The 24331-nt window shown below is 45.7% G+C and overlaps 1 protein-coding gene across 5 annotated transcripts in view; it reads left to right on the top strand.

Annotated features, from left to right (window-relative positions):
- Positions 1-24081, top strand: part of NR6A1 (nuclear receptor subfamily 6 group A member 1) — a gene marked incomplete at both ends in the record, with an annotated part of 205310 nt that extends 181229 nt beyond the window's left edge. For 3 of the 5 annotated variants that reach the window (XM_080708494.1, XM_080708495.1, XM_080708497.1), the window contains 7 exons: positions 3574-3629; positions 6528-6682; positions 8384-8611; positions 11682-11936; positions 19038-19159; positions 20604-20756; positions 23993-24081. In XM_080708494.1, coding sequence (XP_080564620.1) covers positions 3574-3629; positions 6528-6682; positions 8384-8611; positions 11682-11936; positions 19038-19159; positions 20604-20756; positions 23993-24081 — 1058 coding nt within the window. The remainder of the gene's footprint in view (positions 1-3573; positions 3630-6527; positions 6683-8383; positions 8612-11681; positions 11937-19037; positions 19160-20603; positions 20757-23992) is intronic. The other 2 variants (XM_080708496.1, XM_080708498.1) reach the window with 1 other exon arrangement.
- Between the last annotated feature and the right edge of the window lie 250 nt (positions 24082-24331).

Here is a 24331-nt window from a genome sequence, read left to right on the forward strand (position 1 = left end):
TTTCAACTTGATGCCATCCCATTTATTGATTCTCAGTTTTATTTCCTGAGCTCTGAGTGTCTTATTGAAAAATAGCCGGGCGTGGTGACGCACGCTTGTAATCTCTGTGCTTGGGAGGCTGAGACAGGAGGATCGCACAGGTTCAAAGCCAGCCTCAGCTACATAGTGAGGCTCTCAGCAACTTAGACCCTGTTTCCAAATAAAATATAAAATAGGTCTGGGAGCATAGCCTGGAGGTAGAAAGCCTCTGGGTTCCACTCCTACTACCACCAAAAAAAAGAAAAACCCTCTATAAATGCCTTTATGTTGTAGAATCGGTCCTATGCCTTCTTCTAGTAATTGCAGTTTCTGGTCTACTTTCTAGGTCTTTGGTTCATCTTGAGCTGACTCTCCTGCAGGGGAAAATAGTGGGTTCTGATTTCACTTTTCTACCTGTGTACATCCACTTTTTTCAAGCATATTTTTGGCTCATGTATCAGCAGACTGTTAAGTGTCGGGATTTGTTTCTGTATCTTCGATTCCATTGTTCTTTACATTTGTTTTTGTGCCCGTTTTTTGTTACTACAGTTCTGAAGTATAACTTGAGATTGGGTATTTGATATTTCCAGCATGTTGCTCAGAATTGCTGTGGCTATTCTGGGTCTTTTGATTTTCAACATGAACTTCAGTTCTGTGAGGGATGCCATTGGTATTTTTGAGAGAAATAGCATTAAATCTGTAGATCGCTTTTGGTAGTATGGATATTTTAATGATATTTATTCTGCCTATTCAAGAACATGGGAGGTCTTCCTGTCTTTTAGGATCATCTTCAATTTTTTACTTTAGTGTTCTAGAGTTTCCATAGTATAGATCTTTTACCTTCTTGGTTAGATGTATTCCTAAGGTGGTGGTGGTGGTGGTGGTGGTGGTGGTGGTGGTGGTGGTGGTGGTGGTGTTTTGAGTCTATTGTGAATATGATTGTTTTCCAAAATTCTTTTGTCAGTGGATTTGTATTTGGTGTATAGAAAGACTTTTTTTTTTTTTGTAAATTGGGTTTACATTTGGCTACTTTGCTGAAATATATATCAGTTCTAGAAGGCTTCTGGTTGAGGTTTATTATTAAGTCTTTAAGTATAGAATCACCTGCAAACTGAAATAATTTCAGTTTTTCCCCCAATTTGCATTATTTTAATTTCCTTTCTCTTGACTTATTGCTCTGGCTAGAATTTCAAATACTACATTTAATAGGAGTGATAATAGTGGGTATTTTTGTCTTATTCCTGATTTTAAAGGGAAATCATCCAGTTTCTCTCCATTCAATATGATGTTGGCTTTTGGTTTATTATTTATTGCTACTATGATGTTGAGGTAAGTTCCTTCTATCCCTAATTTCTTCATCTTTCTTTTCCCTTTCTTTATTTTTATTTTATTTTATTTTGGTGGTGGTTGTGGTGGTGGTGATGATAATGGGGATTGAGGCAAGGGGCATTCCACCTCTGAGCTACACCCTCAGCCTTTTTTTTAAAAGTGGCCTCACTAGATTGCTAAGGCTACCTCCAACCTACCATCTCCTGCCCCATCCTCCCAAATACTGGGATTACAGGCATGTGCTTCTTCAGTGTTTTAATACGGATGGGTATTGGTTTTTGTCTGCATCTATTGAATTGATGATGTGGTTTTTGTGCTTAGTTCTACTTATGTGGTGAATTACATTTATTGACTTGCATATGTTGAACCAGCCTTGCATCCCTAGAATGAAACCAGCCTGGTCATGGTATACAATTTTTATGTGGTTTATAATGTGAATCATTAACATTTTATTGCGTATTTGCTTGTTGGGCAGATTATAGCAAGGCTTACTTTCCCATGGTCGCATTAGCTTATCCTCTGTCATTGGTGACATTACCGTCTCAAGCCACCCGCCGCAGTAGGAGCAGTTAGTCTTCTGTATGTCTGCTTCTCTCCAGTCTGCTGGGCTGCAGCCTCCACCCTTGGCCTTGGCATCCCAGGCTCCTTGTGACTTGACCCCACCTCGGCTTCTCTGACTGTTCTTCCCCACATAGCCCACCGTCCCCATCCCAGTTTATTGTCCAGATCCTACCACTTGGAAGTTCCCAGAAAGAAGTCTGTTCTCCCTTTCATCTTGGCGTTCTTCTGCACACTACGATTCAGTCGACCTGGGACACCCTTTTCCTGCCTGCCCAAATCCTCCTCATCCTTTAAGACTCAGTCCACAGGGTGTCTTTTCCAGAAAGCCTGGCCTGACACAGGGGTCCTCTTTCATTGCAAACCAGGCCTGCCTTCTCCGTGCCTCCTTTGTAAGTGCTCCATTAATACTGATGACAATAGTATTAGTGGTCCTTAGTAAGGCTGGCATGAGTTAAAGGACACGTATGGAGTTAGAAAATGCTAAGTAAGCCAGGCCTGGAGGCACCCGCTTTAGTCCCATTACTTGGGAGGCTGAGACAGGAGGATTGCAGATTTGAGGCCAGCCTCAGCTACTTAGGGAGGCAGGCCTTCTGCAATTTAGTGAGAATCCTATTTCAAAATGAAGAATAAAAAATAGGGCTAAGAGTATAGCTCGGAGATAAAATGTCCCTGGGTTCCATCCCCAGTACCACAAAAAAAAAAAGGAAAATGCTGGGCAAGCTCCTTCCACTGCGGAGGAGCTCCTCCTCTCACTGCTGTGTGCCACTGAAGTCAGGGTTCCAGTTAATAAAATCTGCTTTTGCTGACCCTCCCAATTGGACCTAAACTTAGGCTGGAAATAAAATAATTTATTAAAAATGAAAATATTCTTTCTATCCCTTCCCTAGAATTTGCCAAGGCCTTCATCATCCTGGTAGGATGTGTGCAGTGGACTAGTTAACAATAGTGGCACCTTTGTTGACTGTATTGGATGTGTACACGTGTGTAGTGTGTACTTGAATGCATACAGGGTGCATAGTATGCATGTGCCTTGGGGCCAGAACGTCTGCTGCCCCTGAGGTAGCCTGCCACGAGGCAGCCTGCGGTAATAGAAAGAGTCCGTGCTTTGGGTCCAGAAACACCTGCGTTTTAATCTTGGTATCACCAATTACTACCTTGTACTTTGGGCCAAATAAATTTTCTTTTTTTCTTGTGGTACTAGGGATAGAACTCAGGTGGTACCTCTGAGCTATACTCCCAGCCCTTCTTTATTCTTTTATTTTTCCTTCCTTCCTGTGGTACTGGGGGTGGAACTCAGGGGCATTCTACCTTTGAGCTATACCCTCATCCCTATTTTTTATTCTTTATTTTGAAACAGGGTCTCGCCGAGTTGCTAAGGGCCTCACTAAGTAGCTGAGGCTGTCTGCAAACTGCGATCCTTCTGTCTCAGCCTCCCGAATGCTGAGATTACAAAGGTGTACCACCATGCCCATCTGTTCTTTAATTTTGAGCCAGGGTCTTAGTAAGTTGCAGACGGCCGCACTCAGTTGCTGAGGCTGGCTGCAAACCTGGATCCTCCTTTCTCAGCCTCCCAAGTACTGGGATTACAGTTGTGCTCCTAAGGGTTTTTTGTGTGTGCTTGGACTTCTGTGAGCATGCTTTTGACGTCCTTATGTTTCCTTCCAGCTATCAGGGAAGATGGCATGCCTGGAGGTCGGAATAAGAGCATTGGGCCAGTCCAGGTAAGCTCTTGGCCCCACTCCCTGTCCACCCTCAAAGTGGCTGCTCACCTCCGTCCTCTCATTTGCTGCTGGCATCTTAGCTTTTCTTCCCGTAAAATTTCTTTTAGAGTCGGATGTGAGAGCGCTTTGAACATCTGGAATGTAGAGTGTATGGTTAAAGCTCTTTTTGGGATCCCACAAAGCCCAGTTCTGGCTCTGAAAACTTGGAGAGTTGTTTTGGTGAATCACAAGTCGTTCCTTAGTTTAGTCTGGCTGAATTGGGTCTTCCCAATTCAGCTATCAGTGTCATCTAAAGATAGAGCAGCAGGATGTGCATTACCTGACCAGTAGAGGAGGAATATAATACCCCACTCAACCCCACAAATATCTACTAAGTTCCCACTCTGCTAGGCTCTCATGTGAGCTCAGTCTACCGGGAGAGACGGCGATGTAAACAGACATCACGGCACAGTGAGAGTTGACAGCTGCTGCTCACTCCAGGGGCCTAGTGTCCCGCCCAGGGAGCACAGAGGGACGGGCTTCTGCTCTCTGGGGCTGGTCTCATGGCTGGAGCCTGGAGCTGCTCAGGGGAGGCTTCCTGGGAAAGCCAGTTAGATCAGTCTTGGAGAACAGGAGAATTGTCGGTGCTGGGACGCGGTGGGAAGCTGAGCATTTCTGTTCATGCTAGAGAGGACAGACTGTGAAGAGACTCGGGTCCTTCCATGCCCTCGAAGCTCGGGTCTGGCTCTCACACCATCCCTGGCCCTTGAGTTGCAAACGGTGACTTTAGAGTTCTAAGGACCCCCTGAGAGAAAGTACAGAGGTTTTTGTTGTGTCTTGTTTTTAGCTACACTTAACTAAAGTTTACAAAACATCCCTCCAATGTAATATATAACCCTACTAACTTCAAACTGATCATTCAGTTTATGCACCAGTTAAATACTTCTTGTTTCTCTTCTATTCCTGTGTGTGAGCTGGCTTCCACCTAGAAATACTCCTGGATCCATGCAAGGCAACTCAGGGGTCCCTCAGAGTCTGGAGCAAGAAGCATCTGGCCCATCCTCCCTAGCATTTACTCTTCTTTTGTGTGCTGAATGTAGCCATCTGGGCCTCAACTCTAGGTTATAGACTTGAGAGAAAAATCTGTTTACTCTCTGTATGGTAGCAGCTAGAGCACTGGGCCCAGTCCCCGCATACTTGGGTCTCTTTCTCAAACTCCTGCCTGGACTTGGCACAGTGTACCTCACACAAGTCAGCTCACATGTGTGAGCTGCAGTTTTTTCTCTTATTTAATAGGCTTAGAGACGCTACTGAAGAAAGAATCCATGTGACGGGATGTGGTGGTACTTAGTAAATGTATGTTGAATAAATAAACAAATCTTCATTTATTAAGTACTTCCTCTTTCCTAGTTCTTATCACGGCCTTAGGTCTTACAGAGGATATATGTTTTCATAGTGTTATAAAAATAATCATGACAGCTGGGTGTGGTAATGCATATGCTGGCAATTACAGAGACTTAGGAGGCTGAGATAGGAGGATTGCTTGAGTTGGAGACCGGCCTGGGCAACAGAGCAAGACCGTGTCTAAAAGGAAAACATGAAAAGTGATGATTATGATCTCATTATCAGCCCCTCCATAATTGTTCTGTCAGATCCTTTTCTAAACATTTGGTTTATATTAGTTTAATCTTCAGTAATTACCTATATAATAGTCTATACTATTACACAGAATTTCATCTAAAGATATAGGCCAAGCTTGGTGGTATGCATCGTAATCCCAATACTTGGGAGGCTCAGACAGGAGAATTGCAGGTTCGAAGACAGCCTCAGCAACACAGTGAGATTCTCAGTGACCTAGTGAGACCCTGTTTCAGACAAAAAAAAAAAAAAAAAAAAAAAAAAAAAAAAAAAATTTAAAAGGGCTAGGGATATAGCTTGGAAGCAAACCACCCCTTGGTTCAATCCCCAGTATCTATCTCTTTTTTCTCCTTATCTCTATCTCGTGTGTGCACACACGTGGTCGGTTACACGTGCTCTCTTTCTCTCTCTCACACACACAATCCTACTAGATAAGCCGGGCATGGTGGAACATACCTGTAATTCCAGTACTTGGGAGGCGGAGACAGGAGGATTAGAGGTTAAAAGCCAGTCTCAGCAATCTAACAGCTCTCAGCAACTTAGTGAGGCCTTGTTTCCAAATTAAAATAGTGCTAGGGGTGTAGCTCAGAAGTAGACTGCCCCTGGGTTCAATCCCTAGCACCACCAGAAAAAGAAAAGGAAAAAAAAAAGAATCCTACTAGATAGACTGTTATTCTCTTTATCATGCAGATGAAGAAACTTAAGTTCAAACAGTTAAATGACGTACCCAAAATTGTACAACTGAAATGGTAGAACTTTGATTTGAACAAGGTGGTCTGGCTCTAGAATCTGTACCCTCAACCACTGTGCTGTTCTGCCTGTCTCAAAATCCACAGAATTATGAATGGATAGGAGGGCCTAAAATTGGGCTCACTTATGTGGGCAGACATGAACAGGTGTTGGTAGAAAGCATCACAAAGGAGGTAATGTTTGAACTGGCTCTTAAAGGCAAGTAGGAGAGTGTCACTGAGGAATGGTGTTTCAGGTTAGGGGAGAGTAGACTTGAGGACACAGGTGTGTTGAGCAGAGAGACCTGTGTCATGAGAGCAAGGTAAGCGGCAGAGGGGACAGCCATGATGGACTGTGGTGCTGGGAGACGAGCAGCCCAGCTGTCCTAAGGTTAGTGAGAGGCCTGGAGTGTGTGGTGTAGCAGAGGGGGTCTGGGTTCCTCTCTAGAGTGTCCTGGAGGTCCTACGAGTTTTAAATAAGCTCTTAGTCCTGAAGAAGGAACAGAGGGTGTCTTGAACACCCAGTCTAACATACATCGATTCCTTGTCAAAGATATCAGAAGAAGAGATCGAAAGAATCATGTCTGGGCAAGAGTTTGAGGAAGAGGCCAACCATTGGAGCAACCATGGTGACAGCGACCACAGTTCCCCCGGGAACAGGGCTTCAGAGAGCAACCAGCCCTCACCAGGCTCCACACTGTCCTCCAGGTGAGCTCTAAGGCAAACCCAGGATGTACCACCACCTAGGGACCATCCGAGAATAGACCCTCTGTGGGAGTATGCCTGCCTGGCCATCTGCCATTATGCCCTTGTTCCCTCGGGCTCTGGGAGGAGTCAGGATGATACAAAGCCATTTTATACTGAAAAGGAACTTGAACATGCCAGTGGTCTCTTCTGCAGACTGTGCAAGCCTGATAGCTTCTGTGCATGTCCATACATTTTTTACCCAGCAGAATAACATTTCAGTCTTAATGTGTTTTCCTTTATTCACTTATTTATTTATTCATGGCACTGAGGATCCATCCCTTATTTATTTTGTCACTGAAATAGAACAAACCATGCTTGACAATATCAAATTGTTATAATTTCTCTAAATTGCATCACAATTAAGGTAAATTAATTCAAATTATAAATTTTAAGAAACAGTAAAGGTTCTCTAAACCATTCGATTTTGCTGCCATCAGAAAATACAGATTTAGTCAGGCGTGGTAGCACACACTTGTAATCCCAGCATTTGGGAGGCTGAGACAGGAGGATCTGGGGTTCATGGACAGCCTCAGCTACTTAGACCCTTTGCAACTCAGTGAGACCCTGTTTCAAAATAAAGAATAAAAAATAGGGCTGGGAGTGTAGCTCGGAGGTAGAATGCCCTTGGGCTCCATCCCCAGTACTGCAAAAGAAGGGAAGGAAAGGAGAAAGGAATGAAGAGAGAAGAGGAAGAGAGAAAGAAAGGAAAGAAAGAATAGATTTAAGCATTGTATCTTAAGGCATTTGTCAGGTGTAAAGTAGAAACTTCATCTATAAGATCAAGGATCTTTTCCCCAGAAACCTTTCTTCTGGGATAGTGGTTAACAGATTTCTTCTGTAAAAGCCATACAGTGAATGTTTTAGTCTTCTCAGGCCTGGTGGTCTGGGTCTCTGCTACCCAGCTCTGCCTTTATCAATTGCCAGCAGCCCCAGATCATCTACAAACCATCTACAAACCCATGCGTGTGCTGTTAGTGGACTTCAGTTGCCCAAACAAGCAGGGCTGGATTTGGCCTGCAGGCTATAGTTTGCCAAATCCAGTTACAGGAGACACGTGGATAAAAGCTGGAGGATTTTTTGTAATTAGTTGACAGGTTGTTTCAATTTCTCCAAGAGAGGGGAGTAAGGTTATAACCTTCCTTCCTCTTCATGTTTAATTACAATTTTCATACCAGACCACTCAGCATGCTCTAGTGTCTTCTTTCATCGGAGTAGTGGGGTTATTGCTACAGGCGACATTCCTTGCGAGATGCTGGATTTTCCCTGTGGCCTGGCAAGGAAATTAGCCTGCTTGTGCCTTTGTTTCCCTAGCACTAAAATAATAAACATCCCCTTTTGTCATCATAGTCTACGAGTATACATTGAAAAACTCTTCAGATGTGGAACCTTTACAGATGCATTCATTCATCCAGTATTTGCTCAGTATCTGCGCTGCCCAGGCACTTGAGTGTGCAGTGGCGAGCCTACGGCTACGCACCCACACAGAGTCCTGTCTCACAGATGTAGATCTGGAGTGAGACGTCCGCAACAATCATGTCCCTGCCTTGATGAGACAGACCTTACCTTATGGCCAAAGAACGCCTACGCCACCTTCTGGCTCATTTCCTTTGAGCAGACACTAGACCTGCCACGCTTCGCTTGACTTGACATTTTTTTCTCCAGTAGGTCTGTGGAACTAAATGGATTCGTGACATTCAGGGAGCAGTACATGGGCATGTCTGTGCCTCCGCATTATCAGTACATACCGCACCTTTTTAGCTACTCTGGCCACTCGCCACTTCTGCCTCCACAAGCCCGCAGCCTGGACCCCCAGTCGTACAGTCTGATTCACCAGCTGATGTCAGCCGAGGACCTGGAGCCACTGGGCACGCCCATGTTGATCGAAGACGGGTAAGGCGGCTCTGCCTGCTTGGCTCCTTGTGATCCCAGCTTGTCCCTCCTGTGCACCTGCCTGCATCCCTGGCTAGCATACTCCAGGCTTTGGGACGAGTCGGGGGGGGGGGGTCATGAGCCATGAATTAAGCACAGGTCTGTGCTTATATTGAAGGAGCCACTGACCCTTCTTTTTTTTTTTTTTTTTTTTCTGGTGGGACTGGGGTTCTTGGAAACCCTTCTACCTCCAAAGCAAGGCTGGCTTCAAACCTGCGCGATCCTCCTGTCTCCGCCTCCTAAGCATGAGGATTACAAGTGTGCGCCACCATGCCCAGCTGCACTTTATTATTTCTAGTCTCCTTTCTCATAGAGTTGGGGTTACTTTTCATCCCTCTGAAATTGCTATGAAAAAACCTTTATTTCTGTATGGGCCAGGTAAGCCAGGCCCTAGGATGGTGAGTGCTTCTGTGCCTGAGATGAGCTTTAATTCTGGAAATAACCCTAAATCCAAGTCTAAGTACCTTAAAAAGGCATTTGGGGCCCTAATTTAGGATTGTGGCCTGTCTGTATCACTAGCCAGCATGCTTATGGGTAACCTGGTGGCATGTGACTGTCTTGGTGCAGACCTGAGTGGGTGGAGGAAAGACCTCAGTGCTACCTGAGCTAAGTTAGAAGTCAGTATCCAGGCCCACCCATTGCTGTTCCCTAGGTCTAGAGCACAAGCTGTTAGTGCTACCAAGTTTATACCTCGTGGAGGTGCCCTGAGGTTTCCAGTTTCAGAAGAAGATACTCAAATGTCTACCCACACATAGATCACACAAAACCTGTACATATCTGGATGTGGTCGTGTAAGGAAGAGGATACTGAGGTGCCTTTAGAACAAGGACAGGCTATGACCTCAGAGGAGCCTCTGAGTCTATGACCTCAGAGGCCCCCTGTAGGCCAGAGTTGAAAAATGCCCTAGTGTTTTTATCCAGCTGTAAGCTTAAAAAGAAGTGCTGAACAATTCTGGTTCCTGACTTCTCCTTCTCACCACCAGAGGGTGTAATGGGATCAGGAAAGCTTCTGAACTCATTCTGTTCCATTTAGCTGTCTGGCCCCGGGCGCATTCTTGTGCTGGTCCCTTTATGGGGCTGCACCAGACTCCCCACTGAAGTCTTCATTGCTTTAAAAAAAAAAAAAAGGCAGGAATGACTCTGAATTTTCTCTAAGTCATGGGATGTTAGAGGACACCTAAAGTTAGAGGACATATTCCCTAATAATTGCACAAGTTTCTAAGCCTCCTTTCCGTTCAGCAGCCTTTTCTCACCAAACCTATCTCCTCAGCCCTGAGCTTGTTCTGGCCTAGTCTTGATTAGAAAATTGAGCTAAATGAGCCAGGTGTGTTGGCGCATGCTTGTAATCCCAACACTTGGGAGGCTGAGACAGAGGAGGGTCACACAGGTTCAAAACCAGCTTCGTCTACTTAGTGAGGCTCTCAGGAACTTAGTGAGACCCTGTTTCCAAATAAAATATAAAAACAATAAAAACAGGTCTGGGAATGTAGCCCGGAGGTAGAAGGCCCCTGGGTTCCACCCCCAGTACCACAAAAATAAATAAATAAATACTAAAAAAAAATTAGGGCTAGGGGTGTTCAGAGGTACAATCCCCAGTAATGCAAAAGAAAGAGAGGAAGGAAGGAAGGAAGGAAGGAAGGAAGGAAGGAAGGAAGGAAGGAAGGAAGGAAGGAAAGAGAAGGGAAGGGGAAGGGAAAGGAAGGAAGGAAAGAAAGAAAGGAAATAAAGAAAGAAGGAAAGAAAGAGAAAAGAAAATTGAGCTGAATGAAGCCAGGTGCACACTTGTAATCCCAGCATTTGGGAGACTGAAAACAGGAGGATCACGATTCACGGACGCCCTCAACTACTACTTAATGAGGCCCTTTGCAACTTAGTGAGATCCTGTTTTTGTTGTTGTTGTTGTTGTTGTTGTTGTTGCTTTTGTTTTTGTGGTACTGGGGTTCCTGGAAGCCCTTCTACCTCCGGGTTACACTCCCAGACCTATTTTTCATATTTTTATTTGGAAACAGGGTCTCTTAAGCCAGCGCGGCTGGCTTCGAACCTGCGTGATCCTCCTGTCTCCGCCTTCCAAGCGCGGGGATTACAAGCGTGCGCCACCATGCCCGGCAGTGAGATCCTGTTTTAAAATAAAGAATTAAGCCGGGCATGGTGGTGCACACTTGTAATCCTAGCATTCGGGAAGCTGAAACTGGAGGATCACAGTTCGCGGCCAGCCTCCGCTACTTAGTGAGGCCCTCTGCAACTCAGTGAGACCCGGTTTCAAAATAAAGAATAAAAAATAGGGCAGGAGATGTAGCTCGGAGGTCGAATGCCCATAGGTTCCATCCTCAGACCTGCAAAAATAAATAAATAATTAATTTTAAAGATAGGGCTAGGAAGCCGGGCGTGGTGGCACATGCTTGTAATCCCAGCATTTGGAAGGCTGAGACTGGAGGATTGCAGTTCACGGACAGCCTCAGCTACTTAGTGAGGCCCTCTGCAACTCAGTGAGACCCGGTTTCAAAATAAAGAATAAAAAATAGGGGAGGGGGTGTAGCTCGGAGGTCGAATGTCCCTGGGTTCCAATCCCCAGACCCGCCAAAAAAAAAAAAAAAGTTCTTTGGCTGGGCGTGGTGGCACAAGCTTGTAATCCCCGTGCTTGGGAGGCGGAGACAGGAGGATCGCGCAGGTTCGAAGCCAGCCAGCCACGCTGGCTTAAGAGACCCTGTTTCCAAATAAAAAATATATATATATATAAATAGGTCTGGGAGTGTAGCCCGGAGGTAGAAGGGCTTCCAGGAACCCCAGAACCAAAAAAAAAAAAAAAAAAAAAATAGGGCCTAGGGATGTAGCTTGGGGGTAGAATGCCCCTGGTTCCATCCCCAGTACCACAGAAAAGGAAAGAAAAAATTGAGCTGAATGAAACTGGAGATCCACAGTCAAGGGGAAGGAGCCCACCGCCAGGGACCCCGTGCACCCTGGAGACCCTCTCCCTGTGCCCGCGTCCTCACCCTCTGGCTAAGGAAGTGACTTCCTCCTCTCCCTGCCCCCAGATACGCGGTGACTCAGGCAGAGCTGTTTGCCCTGCTTTGCCGCCTGGCCGATGAGCTGCTCTTTAGGCAAATTGCCTGGATCAAGAAGCTGCCTTTCTTCTGCGAGCTCTCAATCAAGGATTACACGTGCCTCTTGAGCTCCACGTGGCAGGAGCTAATTCTGCTGTCATCCCTCACCGTTTACAGCAAGCAGATCTTTGGGGAGCTGGCTGATGTGACTGCCAAATACTCGCCTTCTGACGAAGAGCTGCATAGGTGAGAGCCGCTGGCTGGGGAATAAATCCTGAGCAAACAAACCACTGTCAGCCCTGCGCAGTGCTGGTGTCCAGAGGGTGCAGGAAACCACACAGGCCTGGATTGGCATCCTCGTTCTTCCACTGAAGAGCTTTGGGATGTTGCCCCAGTCCTCATCCTCAGGTTCTGAATTTACAAAATCGGATGATATCAACACCTCTCCGAAGGAATAGATGTTACACAATCTAACTTTTACATCTAGATAGGGAGATAAGAAAACATCTCAGAAAAACATAAATTTAAAATTGCTTGCGGGGCGTGGTGGCACACGCTTGTAATCCCCGCGCTTGGGAGGCAGAGACAGGAGGAACGCGCAGGTTCGAAGCCAGCTGCGTGCGCTGGCTTAGGAGACCCTGTTTCCAAATAAAAATGTAAAAATAGGTCCGGGAGTGTAGCTCGGAGGTAGAAAGGGCTTCCAGGAACCCCAGTACCACACACACACACAAAAAAAATTGCTTACAAGGCAAGAGGGGTTCTAAACTGTAGTTTACAATCCAAGAAAGAGATTATGGTACCTACTTATGGCAGGCACTAGGAAAGATATTTTATTGTCTTATTTCGTTTTCACAGCCTCCAGCATTGCAGGTGTCATTGTGCCCATTTACTACAGATGAGAGAACTGAAGTTGAGAGATCCCAGCCTTGAGGGTTTGGGGTTCGAACCTAGAGTCCTGAATTGAGCTTAGAGGTGGCGTCTGCAAAGCTTAGGCTTGTTTAAGTCATCTGAGATTCAGCAAGAGGCTAAGAGAATGGGTGGGGCTGAGAGCCTGGGCCGTAGTTCTGCCAGCCACCTTCTTGTCTCAGTTGCCACCGTTTACAGCCTTCCTGTCTAAAAGGGCATCTTCCCGCTGCTCCTGCAGCCCATGCAGCACGCTCTGGTCACTCACTCGGGGAACCCGGGGCATGCACTGACCATATTTTCTGACCCAAAAATCAAGACAAATTATGTTGACAGTTTTTCTGGCTTATTAATTTACCCATATAAAATATGTTACATAGGTTAATTCACATTGAAATAGACATTTAATAATAATAAATCACAAGCAAGTGTTGTGGCACATGCTTGTAATCCCCAGTACTTGAGAGGCTGAGACAGGAGGATCACAGGTTCACAGCCAGCCTCAGGGACTTAGTGAGGCCCTGTTTCAAAATAAAGAATAAAATAGGACTGAGAGCTCAGAGGCAGAATGCCCTGGGTTCAATCCCCAGTGCCATAAAAAGTAAAATAAATAATAATAAATCACCTTTATTGGACAATTTGAAATAATGGAAACCAAAGTATTTTAGGGAACCCAAAAGGTAGAAAAAATAATTATTAGGGAGCTCTACAAACGACAGGTATTTCTGTTTTGTTTTAGTTTGCTTTTTGATTGTGTGTTTATGTGTGGTATTAGAGATTGAATCCAAGGACACTCTACCCTTCCCCCACCATTTTTATTTTTTATTTTGAAACAGCGTCTTGCTAAGTTACCATGCACTGGCCTTGAATCTGCCATCCTCCTGCCTCAGCCTCCCAAGTACTGGGATTATAGGCATGCGTCACTACTTCTGGATTATAAATGACAATTTTGAACCCAGCTGACACTTTGTCCTGTAAACAGCATTTTTTGCCTATGACCTAACCCCTTGATCAGAGCCTCTAATTCATTGTTTCCATCGAATTCCTGTCTCTCACTCTAGGTCCTGACTGTAGGCAGACCACTCGCTCAGATGTCAGAGTTTGCAGAACTGCCTGGGCTGTCAACAGAATTGGCCCCTGGGCTCTGCTCCATTAGAGTGATAGGTTTTCCCCAGCCCTCTGCAGAGAGGCATGGCTTACTCGTTGGTAGCAGAGGGCTCCGTGTTTGGGCTCCTATAAGATACTCGGTCCTACTATAACCAGCCCCTTAAGCCTCAAGACCAAGGCAGGGGCCAGTAACAGATGAATTAGTGAGGAAACTTTTACTTCCCAGAAATGTTCCTTACCAAAAAGGGTATAAAACTGTACTATAAGCGGGGTGTGGTGGAGGATCACAGGTTTGAGGACAGCCTCAACAACTTAGCAAGATCCTGTTTCAAAATTTAAAAATCAAATAGGCCAGGTATGGTGGTGTGCACTTGTAATCCCAGTACTTGGGAGGCTGAGACAGGAGGATTACAGGTCCACGGCCAACCTCAGCAACTTAGTGAGGCACTCGGCTATTTAGTGAGACCCTGTTTAAAAAAAAATAAAATATATCTGGGAGTATACCCCAGAGGTATAAGGCCCTGGCTTCCATCCCCAGTACCAATCAATCAATAAATAAAATAGGGCTGGGGGTATAGATCGGAGGTAAAATGCCATACAAGAGAGAGAGAGAGAGAAGAAACTTATGTGATAGAGACAGAAGAGGGAGAAGTGACTGAAGAGAAAGGTAGAGACAGGACAGTTCAGGAAGGTGTTCACACGCCATTCTAAAGAATTTGGATTGGGTTGTATAAATAGTATTATGTCGTAGGAAGTTTTTACATGGTGGAATCACACGGGTTGCATTTTAGAATGATTTCTGTTAGCCAGGCATGCTGGCACATGCCTGTAATCCCAGTACTTGGGAGGCTAAGCCAGGAGGATTGCAGGTTTGAGGCCAGTCTCAGCAATTTAGCAGTACTTTCTGTAACCTATCAAGACTCTTTCAAAACAAAAAAGATAAAAGGCTAAGGGTGTAGCTCAGAGGTAGAATGCTCCAGATTCAGTCTCCAGTAACATGTCCTTCCGCGCACGCACGCACACACACACACACACACACACACACACACACACACACAAGATTTCTGTGTCTGGAAGCTCCGATGGGTTTGCTTGGACCACACTGGGCATGGTTGTTGAGTACGAGGCTATTCCATAGCTTCGTGGGTAACCTCAGCAACTTAGGGCCCTGCACCACTTAGTGAGACCCTGTTTGAAAATAAATAAAATAGGGCTAGGGGTGTAGCTCAGAGGTAGAATTCCCCAGGTTGAATCTCCAGTACTGCAAAAAAAAGGGAAAGGTGCAGAAAGGAGCAGTGACGGAAGCGAGGGTGCAGACAGCTAGACATGGTCAGGGAGAGGAGGGCAGCGAGGCGTCTGTGAGCAAGAGAGTTGGGATGCCAGCGGGTTTGGGGACTAGAGGGGCGCTGATTCTCTTAGTTAAGACAGAGGAGCCTGGGAAGAGCAAGATGGGAGGCATGCCCCTGAGTTTGGTTTGAGTGTCCGTGAAAGTGAACGTGTTACTGGCAGTCACAGGATATGGAGCTGTGAGAGCCTGGAGTTGGCTTAGTGGCTGCAGAGCTTCACTCTGTCTGTGCCAGAAGCCCAGGGCGTGGAGTCTGTAATTGGCCCTGGTTCTTTCCTACCTCCCTGCGCCTGCGTTACTCCCACTCCCCCAGACAGCCTTCACTTGTTCACGGCTTTTGGGTGTGAGTACCTACTGTCAGGACAAGCTTTTCCAGGATAATGTATGACCACCTCCTTTTCTTTTCTCAAATATTGTATCAAATTTATGGTGCACATATTCCTTAATCAGACTGTTATCAGACAGCAAGCTGGGCTAATTTGATTTAAAGCAGATTGTAGCACCAGCCAGCGACTGCTCCTGGCCCTAATCAACGCTGCTGCACTCCCAAAGAAGGTGCCTTGAGCTAGATGAATTTCAGCCAGGTCTCCAGAAAGTCGCTTCCCAGCTTCCCAGCCTGGACCCTGTGAGGCTCAGGAAACAGTCTTTTCTCTTTGCTACAGTCATAAAAGTGGTGATGATGATACTGACATTATTGATAATAGCCAACAATTATAGAGGATTTACTGCCAGATTCTCACCCTAAGTGCTTTCCTGTATTATTTGTTCGGTCCTCGCTGCCATCATCTCATCCCGGCACTACTACGAGCTCAGTTATAGATATGAGAAGCACGAGGTTCTGAGATGTGGAAACACACCTATAAAGCCAGAAAGAAACAGAGTTGAGGTCATCGCTTAGGTCTGTGGTGCTTCAAAGCCTAGCCTCGTTACATTTCCCTGTACTAAATTCTTATTCTCAGAGGTTTGACTCTCTGGAATTTGTCCTGGAGCTGCAATCTGACTCTCCATCTTCGAGTTTGTTTGTGGGTGGCAAGATGGCAGTTCTTTTAAGGTTGTAGCTAATGACTGCTCCTGGGGGAAGATGGATTTTGATGAATGCAAAAGAGACAACTGGGCCTCCCAGCCCCTTAATGGGATATAACTTACCCAGTGTCAGTTTCAATTGCTGACTGAATGGTCCACTGGTTTGGGGGATCCTGGCAGGAGTGTTTTCCTTGTCCTAGCGTGCTTATGTGATAGGAACCCAGAAGAAGAATGGGTGTGTTTGTCCAACTTTATGGCTCTGTGTGCTGATAATTTGTAGACAGGGAATACAGGGGCATCAGAACTGTGGAGTGGGCAGATGTGGAGGAGGCACGGCTGCAGGAGGAAGCAGGCCCATAGAACAGAGAATAACTTTGTTTATCTAGGGGTGGGATGTGGGTGTAGAGGAAAACTTTGCAGTCAAGCTACAGAGACAGAGTGGGGGCTGCTGGGCTGGCAGCCAGCCCCCAGCACTGCCAAGGGTCCATGAAAGTTGCTTGCTATAGGAAATTCAGAATAGAGGGATGTGCTGTCCCCAAGAGTAAGAGCAGATCTGGTGCATATGCACAGGCCAAACACTTAAGAGCTCCTTCGTGTCTCCCAGTTCGAGACGCAGCCAGGAGCAGGTTTAACCCTGCTGGCTAGGGGTCTGGCTGGCAGCCACACACCTGCAAGTTCTGCTGTGCCAGAGTGAGCACTTGGGGCAAGAGGTTGCTGATTACGGGACAAAGCATTGTCTGTGCTTGCTACATGGCTCAGCCACCAGACAGATGCTGACACTGCTTCTCAGCTTTTCCCACGTCATCTCACCCCTTCCCCACCCTTCCACACAGACACTAAGGGGAATTTGTGGCAAAGCCCTTTATATCCTCTTGTGATCACAAGTTGCCAGCAGAGTGCAGTCATGAGGAGTGGTCTTCAGTCTCAGGCACATGCTTCCCCCAGTCTCAGCATCATGGAGCACCCAGTAGCCACCCAAGCCTGGGCCTTGGGCTGCACTGCTGTGGGAACACAAGGCCCCTGAGGTCCTCGGTAACATGTGGAAGTCTTTCCCAGTGGGCAACAGAGCACTGAGAAAAGCCAAAAGGCTGGGAATCAGAAAACCCAGGTGTGAGCCTGGGCCTCCCCAGCCTTCCTAATGTGTAAATATGGAGAGGTGACTACCTCTCCTTCTGCTTCCTCATCCCTGATATGATATACATGATGTAAGGCGATTCTAGTTATCCTACAGGAAGACAGACAGCAAGAATGCATGTGAACGCTGGGCATGGTGGCACACGCTTGTAATCCCAGCATTTGGGGGGCAGAGACAGGAGGATCAAGGTTTGCGAACAGCCTCATCTACTTAGGGAGGCCCTTTGCAACTCAGTGAGACCCTATTTCAAAATAAAAGAATAAAATATAGGGCCGGGGTGTAGCTTGGAGGTAGAATGCCCCTGGGTTCCATTCCCAGTACTGCAACAACAACAACAAAAAAAATGCATGTGAAGAGGCCTTACTACATAATAGGGGTGCGATAAACAACCTTTCTGAGGCTTCTTTTCCACACTTGAACAAAGGGGATTGTGATTGATGTACATGTTTTGATTTATTGGGAGTATCCAATGAGGTGTAACATATGTGAAATAAAGTGCCTGACAGGTAGCATCCAACACATGATAGAATCATAGATATGGTTGTTAGGTGGTTATTCAATATGAATGTCTCTATTAGCCAATCTGGGAAATTATCAAGTTGTAAAGGCGATGGGGCCAGGTGAGAGAGAAATCAAGTTAGCCATCATATCTCAAGTCAGCAAACAGAGAAGTCCCAGCTTCAACTGCCTGAGAGACATACCAGGGGGCAGAGAGGTTGGGGTTTCAATTTGCGGGTAGCTGTGGCTCCCCTTGGTCTTGAAGTTCAGGTGCCTTTGCCCCCAACCGGAGCCAGGTTTTCCCCCAAAGAAGAGAAGATATCCTGTAGCACAGAAAGCCGAAGCCTTCAGTCAGCACAGAGAGCAGCAGTGCATCCCCAGGTGTTCCGGGCCCTCCCAAGACAGACCCACTGGGCCTGGCACAAGGACCGCAGTGCCCAGATGGCAACCTGTTACCAAGAAGCGCCCTGGGGCTTCGTGTCTCCTCTTTGTGACTGAGCTGAATCCAAGGCCTGTGTGGAATTCTCCTTGGCCCACTGTGCAGCCCACTCCAGGCTGACTCAAACCAGTCTTGACCCCAACTTTGTTTGTGTGTTTGTTTCTTTGTTTGTTTGTTTGTTTGTTTGTAGTGCTAGGGATTCAACCTAAGGGTGCTCTACCACTGAGCTATATCCCCAGCCCTTTTTATTTTGAATCGGTCTTGCTAATTTGTCAAGGCTGGCCTTGAACCTGCAATCCCGTCTCAGCCTCCCACATACTGGGTTTACAGGCATATGCCACTATGCCCAGCTCAATAAAATTTTTCATCATGCATAACCTCAGCCCTGTTGGAAAGAGTGAACCTAAACAAATGCAGTTGGCAGCGTTTTCAGTGTTGCAGCTGAGGCTCACACAGAGTCACCATGGCAGCTGCCATTGATACTGGAGACTGCGTCTCAACAAAAGCAATAGCTCAACAGTGTTATCTTCCTCTACATTTACATCGCAGACCTCCTTTGGCTCTGGTTACAAGAAACCATCAATACTTTGCAGAGGAGAACCTCAAAGCTGAGCAGAGCCAAATGACGGTCCTGAGAGTCACACAGCTTGTGTATGGTGGAGCTGGGTTTGAACCTAGGTTTGATTGACTCTACCTGACCTCAGGAAGAGCCGCTTGCATGAGCTCTGTTGGCCTCTGAACTAACCGTGGATGGGCCTGTGGATTTCATTTCTCCCAAGCTTGGCCTCATTCCTGTTGTGGATGCCTTAAGGAGTGAATTGTGAGAGCTTTCTCTCTGCCCTTCCTGGTCCCTTCTGGTATCAGAGCCCACAGATACACTCCGTGTCTCTTCTCCAGATTTAGTGATGAAGGGATGGAGGTGATCGAGCGGCTCATCTACCTGTATCACAAGTTCCACCAGCTGAAGGTCAGCAATGAGGAGTATGCATGCATGAAAGCAATTAACTTCCTCAATCAAGGTAAGGGACTAGGGGCAGCCCCTCCTATTGTACACGCCCCTTCCTTCAGGACTGTTCAGAACTTGTCACACACACAATGTGGCTACCAATGCTGAAGGATCCGCCATCCTCCGTCATCCTCCTGCCCCTTTACAGTGTGGGGAATGCTTTGCACTTTTTTTTCTTGAAAACTAAATGCCACAATCTCTATAACTCATAGAGGAAGGAAGAAGATTCACTTTGTTTAGTCAGTTTTAATGCATTTAAACCCAGACACCAAGGACAGTACATGCGTCATTTAAAATATGTACCAGTTTACCAGCAACCAAAGAAGAGCAGAGTGACTTATGAAACTATTGGAGATAAGGCCTCTGTGACAGGCTGGCAGAGTTTCTGGCTCCCCTTCGGGGAGGACTGGCCATGCACAAAGCTCACACCGTGTAATGAGCATAGATTGTAATTAGAAGATTGTTGGACATGATTTACATAGAGCATTATCTGCAAAGTGGCACTTGGTAGCTGCTGGCAACCGGCATATAAAGAAGAATCTAAATTCTTTTTCTAGAGTAGCATGTGAGCACTCTATTTTCAGAGTAGAACAGTGGCATGGAAGTGTTCTCTTCCTGTGCGGACTTCCCCAGTCCAGAGACTCTTGGTTCTCTCCTCAGTGCCCACTCTCCCTGTGCCAGCCAGGCCTCCTCCTGCTTCGGCATCATCCATGCATTTATCTGGGGTTCTGCCTGCCTTCCCTAGGCCGAGCACTGTGCTGACATTGGAACACTGTCCCAGGTCCCTTAAGAGGTGCACACTCTGGTGGCTCGGGATCCACAAGTGCACCTCACGTTGGGAGGGGAGCACTAGCAACTTCTTGGAGAAGGAATTTGGGCTGGACCTCAAAGGCTGGTCCTCAAAGATTTCTATATAGAATAATATATATCTGAATTATTTTCATAGTCTATATACTCTATATTATATGTATGTAGATAGAAAGACGGCTGGATGGAGAGGGATGGAAATCTATATAGAAAAGATGGACAACCCAGATAGCATAGTGAGAGGAGAAGGACATTAGGGGTTTTGTGTGTGTGTCTCATGCATGACTGTTGTCAATAGGTTTTCTGATTGGTTCCAATAGTGCAAGTTCAAAGATGCTGTGAAGGATAAATTTGGAAAGGCTGGCTAGTCGTTTGCTCCTATGCTGGGAGCAGGGTATGAAGTAGAGAAAGACAGCCTAGCCCTCAAAGGGCTCAATCTAGTGACTGTTTTTTATATTACGTTTTTTCTTGTCTTATTTTCTTTCCTTTCCAGAGCTCAGCTCCTCCATATCAGGAGAAAAGATCCTCCTCTATTGTGACTGGATTTAATAACTTTAATTGAAAAATACATGTATTCAAGAAGCTGTTGTTTTTCCACATAGAAACCCTTTCCCATTCCCTGTGTGATTTTTTTTTTTTTCTTCCTCCAGACATCAGAGGTCTGACCAGTGCCTCACAGCTGGAACAGTTGAATAAGAGATACTGGTACATTTGCCAGGATTTCACTGAATATAAGTACACACATCAGCCAAACCGCTTTCCTGATCTCATGATGTGCTTGCCTGAGATTCGATACATTGCAGGTAACATTGTGGGTGGCAGCTCCCAGCGCTTCCTTGCTTGTCTTACTTAGCAGAGAACAAGGCTCACAGTACTGTCAGGACACTTGCTGGAGACCATCGCCAGGCGTACAAAGGAGCTGCTGCCCTTGTTCCCAGAGGGCTTTGTTGGAACATGAAATTTATGTTTTTATTGTATAGGAGAGAAACTTGTATTCCCCAGGTTTCTGTGATATTCAGGGTACTTTGTGGCCTCAGTATCCTGTGTTCTTTGAACAATCTCTACAAAGCTGGTAGTCAGTGACATGGCCATTGTATAGACAGGGAAACATACTCAAGAGTGTTTTTTTTTTTGTTTTTTTTTTTTTTTTTTTTTTTTTTAACTGAGGATTGAACCCAGGGGGCATTCTACCTCCAAGCTATGGCCCCAGTCCTATTATTCTTTATTTTGAAACAAGGTCTCACTTAAGTTGTGGAGGGCCTTACTAAGTAGGTGAGCCTGTCCAAGAACTTTGATCCTCCTGTTGTAGCCTCCCAAGTACTAGGATTATAAGTATGCGCCACCACGCCCACCTTCAGAGTATATTAAATTAACTTCATTTCCTGAATTGTATGTTTTGTTTTGTTTTTTGGTACTGGAGGTTGAACCCAAGGGCATTCTATCCCTGAGATATCCCCCAGCCATATTTTATTTCTTGTTTTGAAACAGAGCTTACTAGATTTCTTAGATTGGCCTGGAACCTGCAATCCTCCTGTTTCAGTCTCCAAGTAGTAGGATTACATGTGTGTGCTACCATACCTGATTTTTAATTGATACTTTAGAAGAGTGAATTTTATGATATGTGAATTGTATCTCGATTTAAAAAATAACACTCAGGTCGGGTGTGGTGGCACACGCTTGTAATCCCAGCATCTGGGCGGCTGAGACAGGAAGATCCCCGTTTGCAGACAGCCTCAGCTACTTAGATCCTTCACAACCCAGTGAGACCCTGTTTCAAAAATAAAGAATAAAAAATAGGGCTGGGGGTGTAGCATGGAGGCAGAATGTACCTGGGTCCCATCCCTAGTATCGCAAAAACAAAATACTGTCTTTGAGCTTCCAGGGATTATTTAATTAGTATCTTTTTTTTTTTTTTTTTTTTTTTTTTTTGGTGGTGGTGGTGGTGGTGGTGGTACTGGGGGTGGAACCCAGAGGCTTTCTACCTTTGGGATATACTCCCAGACTTTTTTTATATTTTATTTGGAAACAGGGTCTCACTAAGTTGCTGAAAGCCTCACTAAGTAGCTGAGGCTGGCTTCGACCCGTGCGATTCTTCTGTCTCAGCCTCCCAAGTGCAGGGATTACAAGCGTGTGCCACCATGACCGGCTTTAATTAGTATCTTTAAAATCCTATTTTACAAAAGAATTTTGTGTGTTGACCCCCTCTGAGCTTCTTGATTTTTTTTTTTCTTTGCAGTACTAGGGATTGTGAACCCAGGGCACTCTACCTCCAAACTTTACCCCCAGCCTTATTTTGTTCTTTATTTTGAAACAGGTTGTGGAGAACCTCACTAAGTAGCTAAGACTGGCCATGAACCTGCAATATTCCTGTCTCAGCCTCCCAAGTACTGGAATTACAAGCATGCACTACCATGCTCAGCTGCCTCTTGATATTTAATAGGCCCATTTCAATGCATTATCTTAGCTTTTTATTGTTGTTGCTTTACTTAATTTAGTAAAGATTCTTGTTTCTAGTTGTCCAACACAGCCTGAAGGGCAACTCTGAAATGTGGCCTCTCTAGACTGTCATTATTCCTGCAAACTTCAGCAATGCTTTTTTTTTTTTTGTACTAGAGACTGAACCCGGGGTGTTCTGCCTCCAAGCTGCACGCCTAGCCCTTTTTTGTTTTGAAATAGTGTCTGGATAAGTTGCTGAGGGTCTCTTGATAAATTACTGAGGCCAGCCTTGAATCTGCACTGGAATTACAGGTGTGTGCCACCACACCCAGCTACAATACCTTTTTTGAAGGAAAAATCTTGAGTCTTACAAGGGAATTTTTTCTACTTCTTGGGCCACAGAGCAGTTCAGCGCATGTAGCAGGATCTGGCAGTGCTTGGAAAAAAGCACCTGAGTTTCTTTTTTTAAATCGGTGTTGAGTTGCCTCTCCTGTCATTCTGAATTAATTGATATAGGGAGGAACCTGGGAATCAGTATTCTCCAATGCTCCTCAAGTGGCTGTGAAGTACTCTCAGGGAAAAGAACCACAGCCTAGGTATTTTCAAAGTATATTAGCACACTAAATGCTCTTGGGAAGTTTTTAGTAAACCTGTAAAGCTGGTTTTTGTTGGTTGGTTGGTTTGTGGTAATGGGAGTTGAACCAGGGGCATTCCACCTCTAAGCTAAACTGCTAGCCCTATTTTATTTTTTATTTTGAAGCAGAGCCTTGCTGACTTACCGTATGCTGGCCTTGAACCTATGATCCTTCTATCTTATCCTCCCAAGTTCTGGGATTACAGGCGTGTACCAGTGTGCCTGGCTTATAAAACTGTTTTTTAACTATGACTTAAAGTTTGTTTGCTCCTGTGACCTCTCCCTTTTCCTGAAGGACTTTTATTAACCTATTACACATTCTCTCTCTCTTTTTTTTTTTTTTTTTGGTGGGTCTGGGGATGGAACCCAGGGGCATTCGACCTCCGAGCTACACCCCACCCCCTGCCCTGTTTTATTCTTTATTTTGAAACCGGGTCACTGAGTTGCAAAGGACCTCACTAAGTGGCTGAGGCTGTCCATGAACCGCGATCCTCCGGTCTCAGCCTCCCGATGCTGGATGACAAACGTGCGCCACCACGCCTGGCTCCCTATTATACTATTCTGAAAAGCAATGTTTTATAGAATACTAGATTCGACTAGGAAAAAAACAGGATATAAGTTTCTTATGGTATTTTAGCTCTAACAGGGCTAGGCAGAACCACCTCTTAGTTTCATATTCCTCATCTATAAAATTTGGGTACAAAGCAGTATGTATCACATGGAAATACTGTGGGGTTAAATGACCACCTAACACCAAGTAAGTAATCCCTGGACTGTGAGTTGACTTCATTACTAGTCCTCCGAGGGCACTAACACGAGTGAATATCGGGTCCCTCTGCCCATCTGCCCTGTGCCATACAGCTGGCACTTCCTCCCGTGGCCCCGTCTTTCAGCAACGTGGCAGTGCTTTCAGCAGGCCGCCTCCTACTCATGGCCACCACTAACCCTTCTTTTCCTACCTTTCCCTAGGAAAGATGGTCAACGTGCCCCTGGAGCAGCTGCCTCTCCTCTTTAAGGTCGTGCTACATTCCTGCAAGACAAGTGTGGTCAAGGAATGAGCTGTTCCCCGCACCAGCCTCCACACCTTGGGTGGGCAGGACGGCTCCGGAGGAGTGAGCCCAAGAGACCAAGATGGCGACCGTGGAACAGTTGCCTCCGTAGCCAGAGAGTTTTTGTTTGTTCGTCTGTTTTAGCCTCATTTTCTATATATTTATTTCACGACAGAGTTGAATGTATGGCCTTCAACATGATGCACAAGCCTTTGTGTGAATGCAGCAGATGCATTTCCTCGCAGTTTACAGAATGTGA

Source organism: Muscardinus avellanarius (assembly GCF_963383645.1).
Source record: "Muscardinus avellanarius genome assembly, chromosome: 13".
Classification (NCBI taxonomy): domain Eukaryota; kingdom Metazoa; phylum Chordata; class Mammalia; order Rodentia; family Gliridae; genus Muscardinus; species Muscardinus avellanarius.